Source organism: Triturus cristatus, chromosome 7, assembly GCF_964204655.1.
Source record: "Triturus cristatus chromosome 7, aTriCri1.1, whole genome shotgun sequence".
Taxonomy (NCBI): Eukaryota; Metazoa; Chordata; class Amphibia; order Caudata; family Salamandridae; genus Triturus; species Triturus cristatus.
This window is the reverse complement of record NC_140590.1, coordinates 10,423,124-10,439,521: the sequence shown is the minus strand read 5'-3', so window position 1 is coordinate 10,439,521 and position 16,398 is coordinate 10,423,124. Positions and strand designations below refer to the sequence as shown.

Sequence of the window (16,398 nt, the reverse complement as noted above, 5' to 3'; positions counted from 1 at the left end):
TCCTCTGACACTGAATAGCGAGTGTTGGAGCCTGAAAGTGTTGCTGAGTGTGAAAGTCTGTTGCTCTTTCCCGATTAATAGTACTTGGGTCTGCATGAGATGATCTGTGCCTACGACCAATGAAGAGCACAATATCTGTAGTGTCTGCCGCAGAGGAAATATATTGGTGCACTGCCTTGAGACATTGAGACTTTCGAGTGAGCTGTGAGTGTTTGCCAGGAGGGCACTCCAACGGATACTGAGAAGCACTATTTTCATGGAAGGCCTGAATCAAGAGGCCCAATGCGACAATGGAAGCAGATTTGATGGACGTTAGAAGCCTACCAGAGAGGCTTAGAACGGACTTTGGGTATAGTTGTGGTTGCACAAGTGTTTCCAGTGCCACTGTATGAAGTGGGTGTTGGATATGTTCATCCAAAATGGTCCTGAAGTAGTGTTCTGTCTGTACTCTGATAAAGGATATTCCCATTTCACCAAGCAATGAATTAGGATTTGCCTGCGTAATGGCAAAAGGAGGGTCTGAGGTTCTATAATTTTGACTCCATTTTACATTCACCCCCATTTTGTGTTGCCTTTACACAGGCTGCTCGATTCACGAAGTGTCTCTGCCCCTTGGACTGCAACGTGTCAAAAACCCCCTCCGTCCTTGTCTTGAAACCCATCTCAGACACCAACCGGCCTAAACTAATCCTTGTCTGGACTACCCAATCTCTATATCAACTATCTGTTAGCCTTTAGTATTCTTCTCGTGCCGTATCTTATCTTTTGGCCTTCGCTATTCTCTCCCTGTGTTTTCCTATTCCACAACCTTTCCTTTGAAGCACACAAACATGTTCTGCCATTGCTGATTGACCTATGGGTGCTGTCATTGATTGACTTATGGGATTGGGCAAAAACACGACTCAAGGGGGACGTTCTGGTTACATGATGACTTGTTTTGAATGTTTTCCTTTTGGCTAATATTTGGCAGATTTTGTATATCCATATTGGTATTTTGCATGCTTGCATGAGCCAGGACTGCCCCTTTCTTTTATGCTGAGTTTGTAACCCTCACATATATAAGACCCCAGTGTACTGTACTCTTTGGACTGCCTCATTCAGTTGCTGCGGCTTCTGGGTGACGTAGTCACACTCATTTTGAGTTTAATAAAGATGTTCTCTTATATTTCAGTTTCTGTGCCAACTTCTTTTTTTGTTAGTTTAATCCTGAGAAGGAGTTTTGAGTTTCTTCACAGGGTGTCTTCCAGCACCACTAAGCTTCATTTTTCAATTCAAAATACCTGCATTTTCTGAATTTGGGAATTTGTTGCGGGGGAGGACCGGGGCCTTGTATGATTGGTTTTGCTAATTTTTAAAACTTTGCTCAAGGGTGGTGCACCTGTGTAAGTACCCCGCTCTTAAGTGTATAGGCACAGCAACCATTCTGACAGGTCCGCTCTTTCTGCGCATTGTCACAACACCAGGTATTGCTATCAGCAACACAATGTTTTTGTCTCTACCAACATGGCAAGATGGGGCAGCCCTGGCTAGGGAACATGAGATGAGGCAACCTTGACTAGGGAACATGAGATGAGGCAGCCTTGACTAGGGAACATGAGATGAGGCAGCTTTGACTAGGGAACATGAGATGAGGCAGCCTTGACTAGGGAACATGAGATGAGGCAGCCTTGATCAAGGAACATGAGAAGAGGTAATCCTAGCTTGGGAGCATGAGATGAGGCAACCCTAGCAAGGAAAAATGAGATGAGGCAGCCCTAGCTAGGGAACACGACATGAGGTAGCCATAGCTAGGAAACATGGGATGAGGCAACCCCAACCAGAGAACATGAGATGAGGCAACCTTGACTAGGAAACATGAGAGGAGTCAGCCATAGCTAAGGTACGTGAGATGAGACAGCCATGGCTAGGGAACAGGATATGAGTCAGCCATTGCTAGGGTACGTAATATGAGGCAGCCATGGCTAGTGAACAGGAGATGAGGTAGCCATGGCTAGGGAACATGAGACAAGTCAGCCATAGCTATGGTACATGAGTTGAGACAGCCCCAGCTAGGGAACATGACATGAGGCAGCCCTAGCTAGGGAACATGAGATGAGGCAGGCCTAGCTAGGGAACATAAGATGAGGCAGCCCCAGCTAGGGAACATAAGATGAGGCAGCCCTAGCTAGGGAACATGACATGAGGCAGCCCCAGCTAGGGAACATGAGATGAGGCAGCCCCAGCTAGGGAACATGAGATGAGGCAGGCCTAGCTAGGGAACATGAGATGAGGCAGCCCCAGCTAGGGAACATGACATGAGGCAGCCCTAGGTAGGGAACATGAGAAGAGGCAGCCCCAGCTAGGGAACATGACATGAGGCAGCCCTAGGTAGGGAACATGAGAAGAGGCAGGCCTAGCTAGGGAACATGAGATGAGGCAGGCCTAGCTAGGGAACATGAGATGAGGCAGCCCCAGCTAGGGAACATGACATGAGGCAGCCCTAGGTAGGGAACATGAGATGAGGCAGGCCTAGCTAGGGAACATGAGATGAGGCAGCCCCAGCTAGGGAACATGAGATGAGGCAGCCCTAGGTAGGGAACATGAGATGAGGCAGCCCTAGCTAGGGAACAAGAGATGATGAGGATGACGTCCGTGGTCAGCATCTGAGGTCCCTTCAGTCTAGTGATGATGCTGATGACGCTTGCTGGCAGTGTCGGGGTCCTTCCAGTCTCTCCTGTCCGATGACGCTCACTGCCAATGTCGGGGTGCTATGGATGGCTGCTCTGAGGTGTCCCCTGATGAGATGGACAGACTGGTACCACAGCACCATGGGTTACTCGCTGTATCTGGACAACGTACCACAACCACCGAGAAGGTCCAACGTGGAACCAACAAAGCGGGCTCTAAAGGTTGGTGGTGCAGAGCTCCAGCACTGTGTCCTCCTGACTCCTCGGGTACAGCTCAGCCTAGAGAGGAGGAAACAAGCCAGACCCATGGTTAACTGAAAATGAAAGCGGGTCTTTCGATCACACTGAAGGGAAAGAAATGCATTGATAGCACATCTACGGCGATGATTATTCATGATAATAGTAATAATAACTGGCTTTTATATGAGATGTTTTCACTTCTCAGTCCTATAAGTAACACCGGCTTCTATCACCTCATTTACTGGTTTTCAGTTTATAAACCTCTGAAGCAGCGATTCTCAACCTGTGGTCCGAGGACAACCGGGGGTCCGTAAAGCCTACGCCAGGGGTCCGCTACCACTTAAAACATTAAATAATAGTAACAGGTTAATTAAGTGCATATAAATAGAGTAGCAAAATGTAAAGTTGAACATTTTAAAATGATCAGTAAATGTGAATTTGAAATTGGAGGCTAAAAATGAAGCTCGTTTTGTCAGATTGATTCACGGGAGCAGCGCAGGTGCATCCGACGGAATGGAGTATCGCTGACGAGTGGCCTCAGTTGAGTTTTGGAAAGCTCCAATCTAGTCCTGGGTTGGAGTTCACGGAGAGTGACAAAAAAAACCACCACACTCCGTGGAGTTCCAACAGGAGTTTGTCCCCTGCTGTACAATCATCACAAACGGCACCACGCACCGGAATGTGTGACGTTACAATGCATACATTCACAACGCGGTATTTTACATTGCTTTCGTTACAACGCAAGTCATTACAACAACTTGCGCTGGAGGGCGCTGGACTTAGGAATAGTATGAATTACTATTCCAACTCCAGCCTACGTAACAGTAGTGAAGGTGTTGAAATAGTAAATCATACTATTCCTTAGTTTAGAGCGCCATCCAGCGCAAGTCGTTGTAACGACTTGCGTTGTAATGCCCGCGATGTAAACATACCGCGGTGTAACAACCAAGTTGTACAGGTCGTTTTCACGCGCACTGCGCAAGCGGGAGCTGTTTCTTTCTGCTGCTCGAATGGATGTTCTACTCAAGCAGCCGCTTCCTCAATGCAAATGAGACATTTTTCAACGCGAGTGGTAGCAACCTGCGCGACCGCTCGCATTGAGAAATCTTGCTGGGGTGGTCTAGCATTTGATGTTCCTCACTTGCGCTCACAAACTTAATGTTGGCGAGCCGCGACAGAGAAAAAAATCCGCTCTGCGTTTTTACACCTAGTTTTTTGGAACTCTGTGCTCTACGCCGATCACAAAGTGGGAAAAACTTTGCAAACTCCCAAGCAGAACAGAACTTCACACGCAGGCCTACTCCTGTCTTCCCATTAAAATTACAATTTTAATTGTACCCTGAGTCCAGATGGCTTCCCTATAAGATTTTACAAAACCTTTGGCCCCGTTATGAGAGGCCAGCTAGTGAAGGTTCTGAATAACTTTGCGTCCAGTGGTTTAGTAACTGCGACTGATGCAGAGTCCACTGTTGTGATTCCAAAAGAAGGGAAAGATCCCTTTAGACTGATTTCCTATATAAACATGGTCGCGGAGCTTTATTCCAAGATCTTAGCGTCCTGCCTTGCCACTTTCATAACGAAGCTAATTCCTCTCAAACAGGTTTTTTCAAAGGCAAGTGATAACCTTTGCTTGCTCTGCCATGTCATCGAGAAAGCATCCCTTCCGCAAGCTCCATCCACTGTGGCTATAGCTCTGGATGTCATTGAGGAAGCATCCCTTCCGCAAGCTCCATCCACTGTGGCTATAGCTCTGGATGTCATCGAGGAAGCATCCCTTCTGCAAGCTCCATTGTTGGACAGGCCACGTGAAGGGCTTGCTCCCTCCCCGCATGACAGGGCCCGAGCCCCGGCCCTCCAGGTGTTACCCACAGAAACAACCCGCACCCCGTCCCCAGACGGGACTCCTGCCCCCGGACCTCTCTGTATCATGGGGCCGAACCACTACCGGCTCCCTCGCCAGGCCCGGCCGCCATCTTGGACACTGCACCACGAGGCCGCGTGGCCTCAGCTCGACCCTAACCCTGGGCCTGGCCAGGCCCCGACATCCCGGCACCACCATCCACCCAGGAGGTGAACGGACCACTTGGCAGGTCGATGGGAGAAAGAAGTGTCGATGGCTCTCCCCCGCCAGGTGCCGTTCGCCCCCCAGCTCCCCCGGGCGCTGGCTCCACCCCCCTGCTGGGTGTCTGGACTCCCTCATCCCGGACCTCCCGACCTCCAAGTGCGAGGGTCCGGACATCAAAGGGCGCCAGACCTATAACTGGGGCAGCTCCAGAGCAGGAAGGCAGTTGTATCCTGGAGTCGAGAAACACCGTGAAGAACTCATCCCTGACGGACTACTGGCGCTGCCGTAGCCCTGCCTTGCAAACTATCGTCCTGCCTGCTGGCGCTGCCGCGGCCTTCTGCATCCTCCATCCTCGTTGGGACCTGCTGGCGCTGCCGCGGACCGTTGTAACTACCACCTTCACTGGGACCTGCTGGCGCTGCCGTGGACCGTTGTAACTACCACCTTCACTGGGACCTGCTGGCGCTGACGCGGACCGTTGTAACTACCACCTTCCCCGGGACCTGCTGGCGCCGCCGCGGCCCGTCCCTCTAGAACGCCGAGCTCGAGGATTGTGAGCTATCCATCATACCATCTCAGCTACCAGATTGGTAACAAGACTGTCCCGCTACCCCCTTTCCCAACCAAGAGACTAGAATCGAGGGGACCCCTGAGTCCTGACCTCCTTGTACCATTCTATCGTACCTAAAGATTGCTTATAAAGAACGTCAAAACCTTATCTTTGTGTGGTGTACATCTGTGGGGGGGAAGTTACTCGTCTGTACGATCGCTGGAGACGGCTCTCCCCGGAGACCTCTCCCCTTGTCCTCGGCCGACCCTCCCGGTCCGTCTAACATCCATCCACTGTGGTTATAGCTCTGGATGTCATCGACAAAGCATCCCTTCCGCAAGCTCCATCCACTGTGGCTATAGCTCTGGATGTCATCGAGGAAGCATCCCTTCCGCAAGCTTCCTCCACTGTGGCTATAGCTCTGGATGTCATCGAGGAAGCATCGCTTCCGCAAGCTCCATCCACTGTGGCTATAGCTCTGGATGTCATCGAGGAAGCATCCCTTCCGCAAGCTCCATCCACTGTGGCTATAGCTCTGGATGTCATCGAGGAAGCATCCCTTCCGCAAGCTCCATCCACTGTGGCTGTAGCTCTGGATGTCATCGAGGAAGCATCCCTTTCGCAAGCTCCATCCACTGTGGCTGTAGCTCTGGATGTCATCGAGGAAGCATCCCTTTCGCAAGCTTCCTCCACTGTGGCTATAGCTCTGGATGCGGAGAAGGTCTTTGATAAGGTTTCTTGGCCTTTCTGGAGGCCGTTGTGACTTGGTGTAACCTTGGAGACATCCACATTAATATGGTCAGGGCCTTATATGCCAAGCCTATAGCTCGTATCCGGGTCAATGGAGGACTGTCCTATCAAGCTTCAATCCAACATGGCACTCGGCAAGGCTTGCCACGGTCACCTTTACCCTTCTTATTGGTCATCGACCCCTTGATCCTGATGTAAACATGTCTGCAGACGTCATAGGATGCATTTTGGAGATATGGTCTTTAAAACTGCCGCTTATGTGAATGACATTTTAATCTTTTCCAAGAAACCGGATATGGTCATTCCCGCCTTACTAGATAGATTCAACAGGTTCTTCAGCTTTTCGGGATCTTCTTTAAATCAGGAAAAAGCGGAAGTAATTCCTCTTACGTTCACTGAACCTCCCTTTGTTTAGGTTCTTCTCAAGTCAGGTGGCAAATAAATATCTGAGTCTTTGGATCAGTAACACTTTGGCTGAATCCATGAAGAAAAAGAAAAGGATTGATCAAACGGAGGCTCTCCTCTCGGTGTGGTCTCCGAAGCTCATCTCATGGAGGGACAGACTCGAGACCTCAAGGATGAGGGTGACATCTGAGACCTCAAGGATGAGGGTGACATCTGAGACCTCAAAGATGAGGGTGACACCTGAGACCTCAAGGATGAGGGTGACATCTGAGACCTCAAGGATTAGGGTGACATCTGAGACCTCAAGGATTAGGGTGACATCTGGGACCTCAAGGATGAGGGTGACATCTGAGACCTCAAGGATGAGGGTGACACCTGAGACCTCAAGGATGAGGGTGACACCTGAGACCTCAAGGATGAGGGTGACATCTGAGACCTCAAGGATGAGGGTGACATCTGAGACCTCAAGGATGAGGGTGACACCTGAGACCTCAAGCATGAGGGTGACATCTGAGACCTCAAGGATGAGGGTGACACCCGCGACCAGCTTCCCTTCTACGATGTCTTCAATCCATCTCTCTGAATCTTTTTTCTCCATATTTGATAAACTTTGTTCCAAGTTCCTTGACAGTCATCAAAAGGCCAGAATGAGCTTAAAAGACTCAGGGCCGATTCACAGAACTAACTTAAGACACAATCCTAAACTTACTACTTTTGGTATTCACAGAAGTTAGGATTTTGTCTTACGTTTGTCTTAAGACAAACTTAAGACAGACTTAAGACAGACTTAAGACAGACTTAAGACAGACTTAAGACAAACTTAAGACAGACTTAAGACAGACTTAAGTTAGGATTTTGTCTTAAATTTGTCTTAAATTTGTCTTAAGTCTGTCTTAAGTCTGTCTTATGTCTGTCTTAAGTTTGTCTTAAGTTTGTCTTAAGTTTGTCTTAAGTCTGTCTTAAGTTTGTCTTAAGTCAAACTTAGGACAAAATCCTAACTTCTGTGAATACCAAAAGTAGTAAGTTTAGGATTTTGTCTTAAGTTAGTTCTGTGTATCGGGCTCTCAGGGCCCCCACGTGTCTAGGTGGTACAATCTTCCAAATTGGGTCAGCTCCCAGGCGGTGTTTGTAGCATGTCGGGGCATTCGCTGGCTGGATCCGAACACGATCCTTTCCCCGCCCTGGGTTAAGATTGGACAGCATAAGAGCTGCCCCTTCCTGCTGCCTGGGAGTTTGACTATGTCCCATTACATCTTTGGCCATTCTAACGACATTCTCAAAAACACAATTAAAGCCCTACTGGTATTAAACAAACTCCTAGGGCCCGATCACAGAACAAACTTAAGACAAAATCCTAAACTTAGTACCATTTTGGTATTCACAGAATGAACTTACTACTTTTGCGATTCACAGAATAAACTTACTACTTTTGCTATTCACAGAATGGATTTAAGACTACTAACTTTACGTCTGCACTCGGGCCGGAAATTCCGGGCCGGAGGCGGAGCTTCCGGGCCGGAGGCGGGGCTTCCGAGCCGGAGGCGGGGCTTCCGGTCCAGAGGTGGAGATTTTAAATCTCCGCCACTGGCCGGAATCCCCACCTCCGGGCCGGAAGCTCCGCCTCCGGCCCAGAAGCTCCGCCTCTGGGCCGGAAGCTCCGCCTCTGGGCCGGAATTTCCGGCCCGAGTGCGGACGTAAAGTTAGTAGTCTTAAATCTATTCTGTGAATAGCAAAAGTAGTAAGTTTATTCTGTGAATCGCAAAAGTAGTAAGTTCATTCTGTGAATACCAGAAGTAGTAAGTGCATTCTGTGAATACCAAAATGGTACTAAGTTTAGGATTTTGTCTTAAGTTTGTTCTGTGAATCGGGCCCCTAGCCTCCAACATGAATAAATCCCTCTCTATTTCGCTCTGGCATTATAAGAAGCTTATGACAAGCACCCCTTAGGGTTTGAGCTTAGTGTGGGCGGAGAGAGGCACTGCCTTCATCTCAGACTTATATGAGGATGAGGAGCCCTTATCATTTGCGACTTTACAAGGGCGGTATGTCCCCTGAACTTAGGGCCTAATTTAGATCTCGGTGGACGGATTACTCCCTCACAACGGTGACGGATATCCCTTCCACCAAGGTATAAATCTCATAGGATATAATGGGATTTATATTTCGGCGGACGGGATATCCGTCACCGTTGTGACAGAGTAACCAGTCGGCCGAGATGTACATCAGGCGCTTACACTTCCATGACTTCCTACAGCTTAAAGCCAGATTCTCTTTACTGGGTCCATTGAACTCCACTCCCTTGTTTTCTGCCCTCAGACGGATCCATCAGGTGGACATGTTGCTTCTAAGATATATAAATTAATACATAATGGCTCCTCCCTACCTACACTTCGCCTTTGCACTAAGTGGTTCAAATACTTTAATGACACAGGAATGACTCCACCAGGGGAAGACGCTTGGACAAAATCATCTCCTCTCTGTTTCAAGGTAAGCGTGTCCCTCACTAATGCAATGAAAACACTTCCTTGCGCGTTCGTTGGACCGGACCCCCAGGACACTCTTGAAACTGAAACTGAAAGAAGCTGATTGCGTCTGGTCCTCTGGTATAGAGGGTGGGGACTTGGGACATATTTCTTATGCATGTCCTCTTCTTCTAACTGCTGGAATGATATAGCGGCCCAACGAGGTACAATACTCAACACTACTATATCACTGGATTTCTTGACTAACGCACTTGGACCGCACACCACCGGGAACGTCCCCACGCTTACAGAGGGTGAGCCCACTCTCTTTTATGTGTTGACCACCATAGCTTTGAAAGGTATTCTACTTGATTGGAAAAACTTTAAACACGTTTCCTATCATGCTTGGGGGGGCGTGGGTGACACCATTTAGAGGTGCGCGCTGCCCAGTTATATCGCACGAGGATCCCAGATCCATTGATGCACATCTGGGGAACCTTAGAGCCTTTTATCGATCACCTGGAGTTATGGAACACTAGCCTTCCTGTGCGCATGTCCTTCCTTACAAGCATCAGACGTCACCTTGTTTGAGGCCTTAGAAGGATCAGACGTCACCTTGTGTGTGGCCCTAACCACCAATCATTTGGTGTTCTTTCCTCCTCCGCGCGTGTCTCCTCTCCTCCCTTCCCCACGCCTTCTTTATCCTATTATGCCTTCGTCTTTTAACTCATACTCTAAGCTCAGTATATATGGGTCAGATGTACGAAAGGAAATTGCATTTCTTAACTGATGCAATCGGAATTTTAGCCCGTTAAGAAAAGCAAAACAGCGTTTTATTATGTACAATGCAGATAAGGAATCCCAAAATGTGACTTCTACCCGGTAGAAATTGCATTTTGCGATTCCTTGAATAGGAAATTGACAATCGGGATTTGCAATTTCCTAAGTACATGTACAAAGCTTTTCCTAAATGTGGAATGGGCATTTAGGAAATGCTATTGCCATCGACTCTAAGTCAATGGTAACCATGTGCAATTTTAAACAAGCATTGGCATAGCCAATAGGTCTCGCCTTTGGGACCTTATCAGTGTTTGGTTACCCAGCACAATATCCTTGGTGCAACAACATCAACCGTTGCTTGGCTAAACACTTATACGGTCCCAAAGGCGAGACCTATTGGCTATGCCAATGCTTGTTTTTCCTGTGCAGTGAGTGTGGTTGCCATTTTATAACAGGAGTAATCTTTTTCCACATGAACCTAACTTCGAGATGTATTTCACATTGAGTAAGTTGTTTAAGATGGCAACTCCTTGTCTTTACAGGCGTCCTGCGCATTATTTCAACGTCACATTGAGGCGTCAGCACTGGCTGCGCCTGCGATGCTGTGGTTGATGCCGCACGAACTCCCTGGGATGAATCGAAGTCCAGGCAAAGATGGCTACAAGAGTCTTTATGAACTGGTTACACAGGCAGACCTAGAGCGCCGACTCACACATTTCGAATAGAAAATAGCGACCGACAAGCTCCCGGAAAATCAGCTCTAGAAAGAAGGTTCATCTATTTGGAAAGGAACATTTTTAAATAAAAAGAGTTCTTTTTTAAGCTGGTATCTATTGCAGAATAGTCCGCAAAACTTACTGTTCTATCTTTTATTTATTTTATTTTTGTGACTTTATATAGCGTAGCCGCCCCAAAGGCGCTAGAGCAATCCACAAGGCAGAGCAGAAAGTACATCGCTGCCAAGCTTTCACATTCCATATGTGTGCACTGCGTTTCCATGGGTCCAGTGTTTCGTGAAAGTGACACTCTACTAACAAATGTGACACTTTGAGTTCTGTTTCTCTCGCTGCAGCATTGAAAGTTTTATCGTTCTTTTAACCAGCAGCGGCAGCAGGAACGTACAGTTGCCAGCAGGGGGCGGGAGGGAGAGAGAGAGAGAGAGAGAGAGAGAGAGAGGGAACGAGAGAGAGACAGAGAGAAAGAGAGAGCGGGCGAGACAGAGAGAAAGCGAGAGGAGAGAGAGAGAGAGAGAGGGAAAGAGTGAGAAAGAGAGAGAGAGGGAAAGAGAGAGACAGAGAGAGAGAGGGAAAGAGAGAGACAGAGAGAAAGCGAGAGGAGAGAGAGAGAGAGAGAGAGAGAGAGGGAAAGAGTGAGAAAGAGAGAGAGAGGGAAAGAGAGAGACAGAGAGAAAGCGAGAGGAGAGAGAGAGAGAGAGAGAGAGAGAGAGAGTGAGAGAGAAAGAGAGAGAGAGAGACAGAGAGAAAGCGAGAGGAGAGAGAGAGAGAGAGGGAGAGAGAGAGAGAGAGAGAAAGCGAGAGGAGAGAGAGAGAGAGAGAGAGAGAGAGAGAGAGAGAGAGTGAGAGAGAAAGAGAGAGAGAGAGACAGAGAGAAAGCGAGAGGAGAGAGAGAGAGAGAGGGAGAGAGAGAGAGAGGCCAGCTGTTAAATGAGCTGTTACTGTCAAAACGGCGCCGCCCATGAGAACAACAGCCCTTCACTTTGAGGGGCAGACACCTGTTTACACTTAAATGCGCAGCTGGCAATGCCGGTCCTTTTACTCTGGGCAAGACTGGAATCAGCATTTGAAACACGGATTCCCAAACTGTAATCACACAGAGGTGTCTGTAAGTGTTCTAAAGCGTAGAAAAAATTCCTGCTTGAGTGTATTCATCCCATACTCTAGAGGGGGGGGGGGGGGTGCAGACAACACTGGCGCAGCCGCAGCATTGCAGGGCCGCCATCTAACAACTAGGATTACATTATTTTGAATTCTTATTCTCATATCTAAGGTAACTACTTGCAGATTGACACTCTTAGCCACAAAAAAAAAAGAAAACGGCACATCGTATCCATATTTTTAGAACCGGAGAAGAAGGACAGACTTGAAATGAAGGTGTGAGCAGTAAGTCAGAGGCGCTGCCCCCCGAGGACAGCGGGTCCCCAGACACAGAAGGCTGCACAGGAGCCGGTAACACCGCAAGGGCCACATCAAGGGCTGCGGGGGTTTATCTTGAATGCACGCGAGTGCTAGGTACTAGTAAGGGTAGCGGAAAGACCCGGCCTGACCTAGGTTCGGAGTGGAGCTAACACGACTGGGCAGGGCCTGCCAACCTTCCCCAAATGAGCCAACTCGACCTGTAAACCCCATTAAACCTAGAATTGTAAGAGCGCTTTCCCAATGTGGCCACCAGTGCGGGGGTAATCCACCTTCTCAGTGCGAGAGGGAACGCATGATCATAGCTGGAAAAAACCGCCTTTCCATTGGGCACGAGGCTGCAGAGGCCATGAAAATAAGCAGCTCTCCCAGACCCCAGCGGCGTCTCCGGCGTCAATCGGTGCAATGACGCATCCAATCCAGGTACTTTTTGGGTGGAGTTCCTTCCCTAAAATCTTAACACGGCATCGGTTACCGGGTCCCAATGTGAAGAGATCCACGTTTTTGTGCGGAAAATAAAGAGAAAAAAACAGCAGGTTCCAAACCACTCTCCTCCAGCACATTTTGATTGAAGTCACCATCAGCCAGTTCTTAGCACAATCCTAATAAAGTAATCAGCATACCCCATTTATACAAGGGTATCCATTGAGAGAGAGAGAGAGAGAGAGAGAGAGAGAGAGAGAGAGAGAGAGAGAGAGAGAGAGAGAGAGAGAGAGAGAGAGAGAGAGAGAGAGAGAGAGAGAGAGAGAGAGAGAGAGAGAGAGAGAGAGAGAGAGAGAGAGAGAGAGAGAGAGAGAGAGAGAGAGAGAGAGAGAGAGAGAGAGAGAGAGAGAGAGAGAGAGAGAGAGAGAGAGAGAGAGAGAGAGAGAGAGAGAGAGAGAGAAAGAGTGAGCAACAGAAAGAGTAACAGAGAGAGGGGGAGAGAGAGAGCGAGAGGGAAAGAGTGAGTAACAGAAAGAGGGGGAGAGAGAGAGCGAGAGAGAGGGAATGAGAGAGCGGGAGAGACAGACAGAAAGAGAGAGAAAGCAAGAGGAGACAGAAAGAGAGAGCAAGAGAGAGAGAGAGCCTGGAATAGCTGCGTGCGTGCGCGCGCAGTCTGCTCATTTTCAAGCACTGCACTCGTGCTTGTGGCGCGCCGCTGCTCGCTCGCGCAAGCTGGATGCCGCCACAAGCACGAGTGTGTGCTTCAAAATGACCATAGCGACGGCTAAAGGTCCTCCTAATCAGCGCATGCGCACTGCGTAGGCAAGACCTAAAAAGCACCCCAAATGCTTTTGTTGAAGTTCCTAAAAAAGCACACTTGCCTCTAGGGCAATTGTGCGCTTAACATGTGCACCACTTTTTTGGGGGGAGCATCAAGGGGAAGGGAAGCCTTATGCTTTTAGGCACCCTTACTTTTGCATTGCCAAATTTGTGATTTCCTATCAGGAAACCTATTGGCCTTTATTCACTAAAAAATCAATAGAAGTTTTGGAACAAAAAAAATCAATTTTGATTTTGTTTTAATATTTGTTTGAGAATGAAATGAAACATTTCATGCCTTGTGTATTGTTTGATAAATGCTGGTTCCTTCCAGTAATAATTAAATGGGGGTCTGCAGAAGTCAAAAGGTTAAAAACCTCTGCTCTTGAGGACGAAAGGCCAAGGTGCCCCTGACATGACTTACCCTTATACAAGCAGATCTCTGAACCGCTCCCCCAGCGCTGCATGTCTCCTGACCCTGCCTCGTATCCTGCTGCCAGCGTTCGTCTCTGTCTGTGCTGGCTGCACGCGGCCTCCTGCTGCCAGCTTTCTGCTCTGTGCTGCCTGCAGGCGGCTTCCTGCTGCCAGCGTTCGGCTCTGAGCTACTTGCACGCAGCCTCCTGCTGCCAGCGTTCGGCTGTGTGCTGCCTGCACGCGGCCTACTGCGGTCAGCGTTCGACTCTGTGCTGGCTGCACGCGGCCTCCTGCTTCCGGGGTTCAGCTCTGTGCTGCCTGCACGTGGCCTCCTGCTGCTAGCATTCGACTCTATGCTGCCTGCACGTGGCCTACTGCTGCCAGCAGTTGACTCTGTGCTGGCTGCACGCGGCCTCCTGCTGCTAGCGTTCGGCCCTGTCCTGCCTGCACGCAGCCTCCTGCTTCCGGGGTTCAGCTCTGTGCTGCCTGCATGCGGCCTCCTGCTGCCAGCGTTCGGCTGTGTGCTGCCTGCACGCGGCCTACTGCGGTCAGCGTTCGACTCTGTGTTGGCTGCACGCGGGCTCCTGCTGCTGGCGTTCGGCTAGGTGCTGCCTGCACGCGGCCTCCTGCTTCCGGGGTTCGGGTCTGTGCTCCCTGCACGCGGCGTCCTGGTGCCAGCGTTCAGCTGTTTGCTGCCTGCACACGGCGTCCTGCTGCCCAGTGTGGTCAGAGTTAGTTTATCCACATCTTGCTTAGGTTTAGATAGCCACTTTTCTGTCTAGCTGAGTTCTGCCACATTTTTGTTGCCCTAACCTTCTTCCTCTTCTGTGATTGTAACTGTAGTCAGTGTCTCCAGTGAGTTCAGCCAATGTTTGATAGCCACATTGTTTGTCCATTGCATTTTACTTATTTTGTGCTTGTTTCCCTCTCTTCTTTTCCCCGATACTGTGCCATGTTTTGGAGCCCCCACGCCACTTGCTACTTTCCCATCCGTTTTGCCGCTCCTGCCACCCAGCGCCCCATCTCCCTCCCAGGACCTACTTTATCGAGTCTGCAGCAGAGGTGTGCTGAAGGCCCGCCGAAGGGAAGCCTGTCTGCACCTCTCCACGCCTGGGCCACACCCAGCGCCAGGAACCCTGGCTCTTCCACCTGAGCAGCCACACAGACCTCAGAGCCCTGGACCCTAGATGCACTGACAGCAACTGCTGCCGCGCATCTCCACAGACCACCAGAAGTCCATTCTCCTGCTGGCACTGCCACTTCACCTGCAACACGGAAGCTACCAACAATGCCCGAAACAGCAGAAATGCAACTGCGTCAAGCACTCCGACAGAGACCACCACGACACAACTCAAGCGCATTCTATTCAACACACGATCGTTCTGCAAACATGCAATGGAGATCTGGGACACAATCTGATCCCTCAGCCCCAACGTCATCTTCCTCATGGAGGCCTGGCTAAATCCCACCTCCGCTTCAGATATCGCCATCCCCGAAGGCTACAAGATAACACACCGGGACAGAATCAACAAACACGGAGGAGGAATTGCCATCATCTACTGGGACAGCATTCGCTGCACTCGAACCCCAATAATGGAGCATATCAGCTTCACACAGAGGGGGGCTGGGCGGAGCGCTCGGAGTTTCACGGCGCGGAATGCTGCGGAGTTACTGAAAAGCTCCATGAGACTCCACGGAGCTCCGCGAGCAGACGGAGTAAACCTTGTATCACTGGCTGAGCGTGAACCATGGATCCGGTGCGCACATTTTGGGTTCAGTCAGTGTTGCTGTTCGCCCTTGTCCCCAGCAGGAGTCACATTCTCAGGTCGGGTTTTTTTTTGGTTTTGCGTAATAATATTGCACTTGTTTCTACGTGGGCCTGGGGGTGTAATGCACCAACTGTGGTGGAGCCTGGGTGGAGCAAGCAGAACACATTAGCAGCATGCGACCAAGAATGAGAAAAAAAGCCTCCAAACCAACCCACTGACAGCGCTTTGCTAAACTCCCCCTGATTGCGGCACTAGGCGCTGCTAATTGCACCGATGACTGCACAAGAGATCGCCCACAGGGACCAGAGCATGGGGGTGCACGGAGGCTTAGATGGTGACAAGGGCCAGACCAGGGCGCTGTGGGAGGTGCCGAACCTGGGTGGAAGGAGGGGGGAAGCTACTCAGGTCACAGCGGCAAGGCAGTGAAAGAGAAGCCTTTGATGATCCAATCACCGCAGACTGCCCATGAGCAGCAAAGCCCCCTCTCGATGGTACTTTTAATTATTAGTCAGAGACGCAGGTGCTCCTGAGTCGCATTTAGATGGCTCAGCGTGTGGTGCACTCACTCTGCTAAACCCAATCAGGTTTTAATTTATCTATGAGTAAAATCAGTTAACCGCGCGTTTCTGCAGATTCGGCCCAGTACAGCCCCATCAGAACCCAGGCCATGACCTTAGAAAAGAACCGACAGTGTCATTTCACCTGTTTCTGAGCACAGTTAATACCGAAAAACATGGAGACTGAGGCTGAAAGAAACCATTTCTTTGTTGCTCATCGTGTGGCCTGTCGCCAGCTGCGGCCGTCATGACTTGCGGGGGTGCACGCGGGGGAGGGGTTAATTAAAAACAATGAACAAACTGACCTTCCCGGGTCACGCGCCGTCTCTGCTCCTGGCCGGCTCT

At 49.7% G+C, this 16,398-nt stretch overlaps 1 protein-coding gene across 1 annotated transcript in view; it reads right to left on the bottom strand.

The window, feature by feature from the left end:
• Window positions 1-1,166: 1,166 nt before the first annotated feature.
• LOC146808683 (poliovirus receptor homolog) overlaps window positions 1,167-16,398 on the bottom strand; it is a 282,605-nt gene continuing 267,373 nt past the window's right edge. The window contains exon 5 of the mRNA XM_085615481.1: window positions 1,167-2,945. Within this exon, the coding sequence (XP_085471607.1) occupies window positions 2,883-2,945 (63 nt within the window). The 3' untranslated portion in view covers window positions 1,167-2,882. The remainder of the gene's footprint in view (window positions 2,946-16,398) is intronic.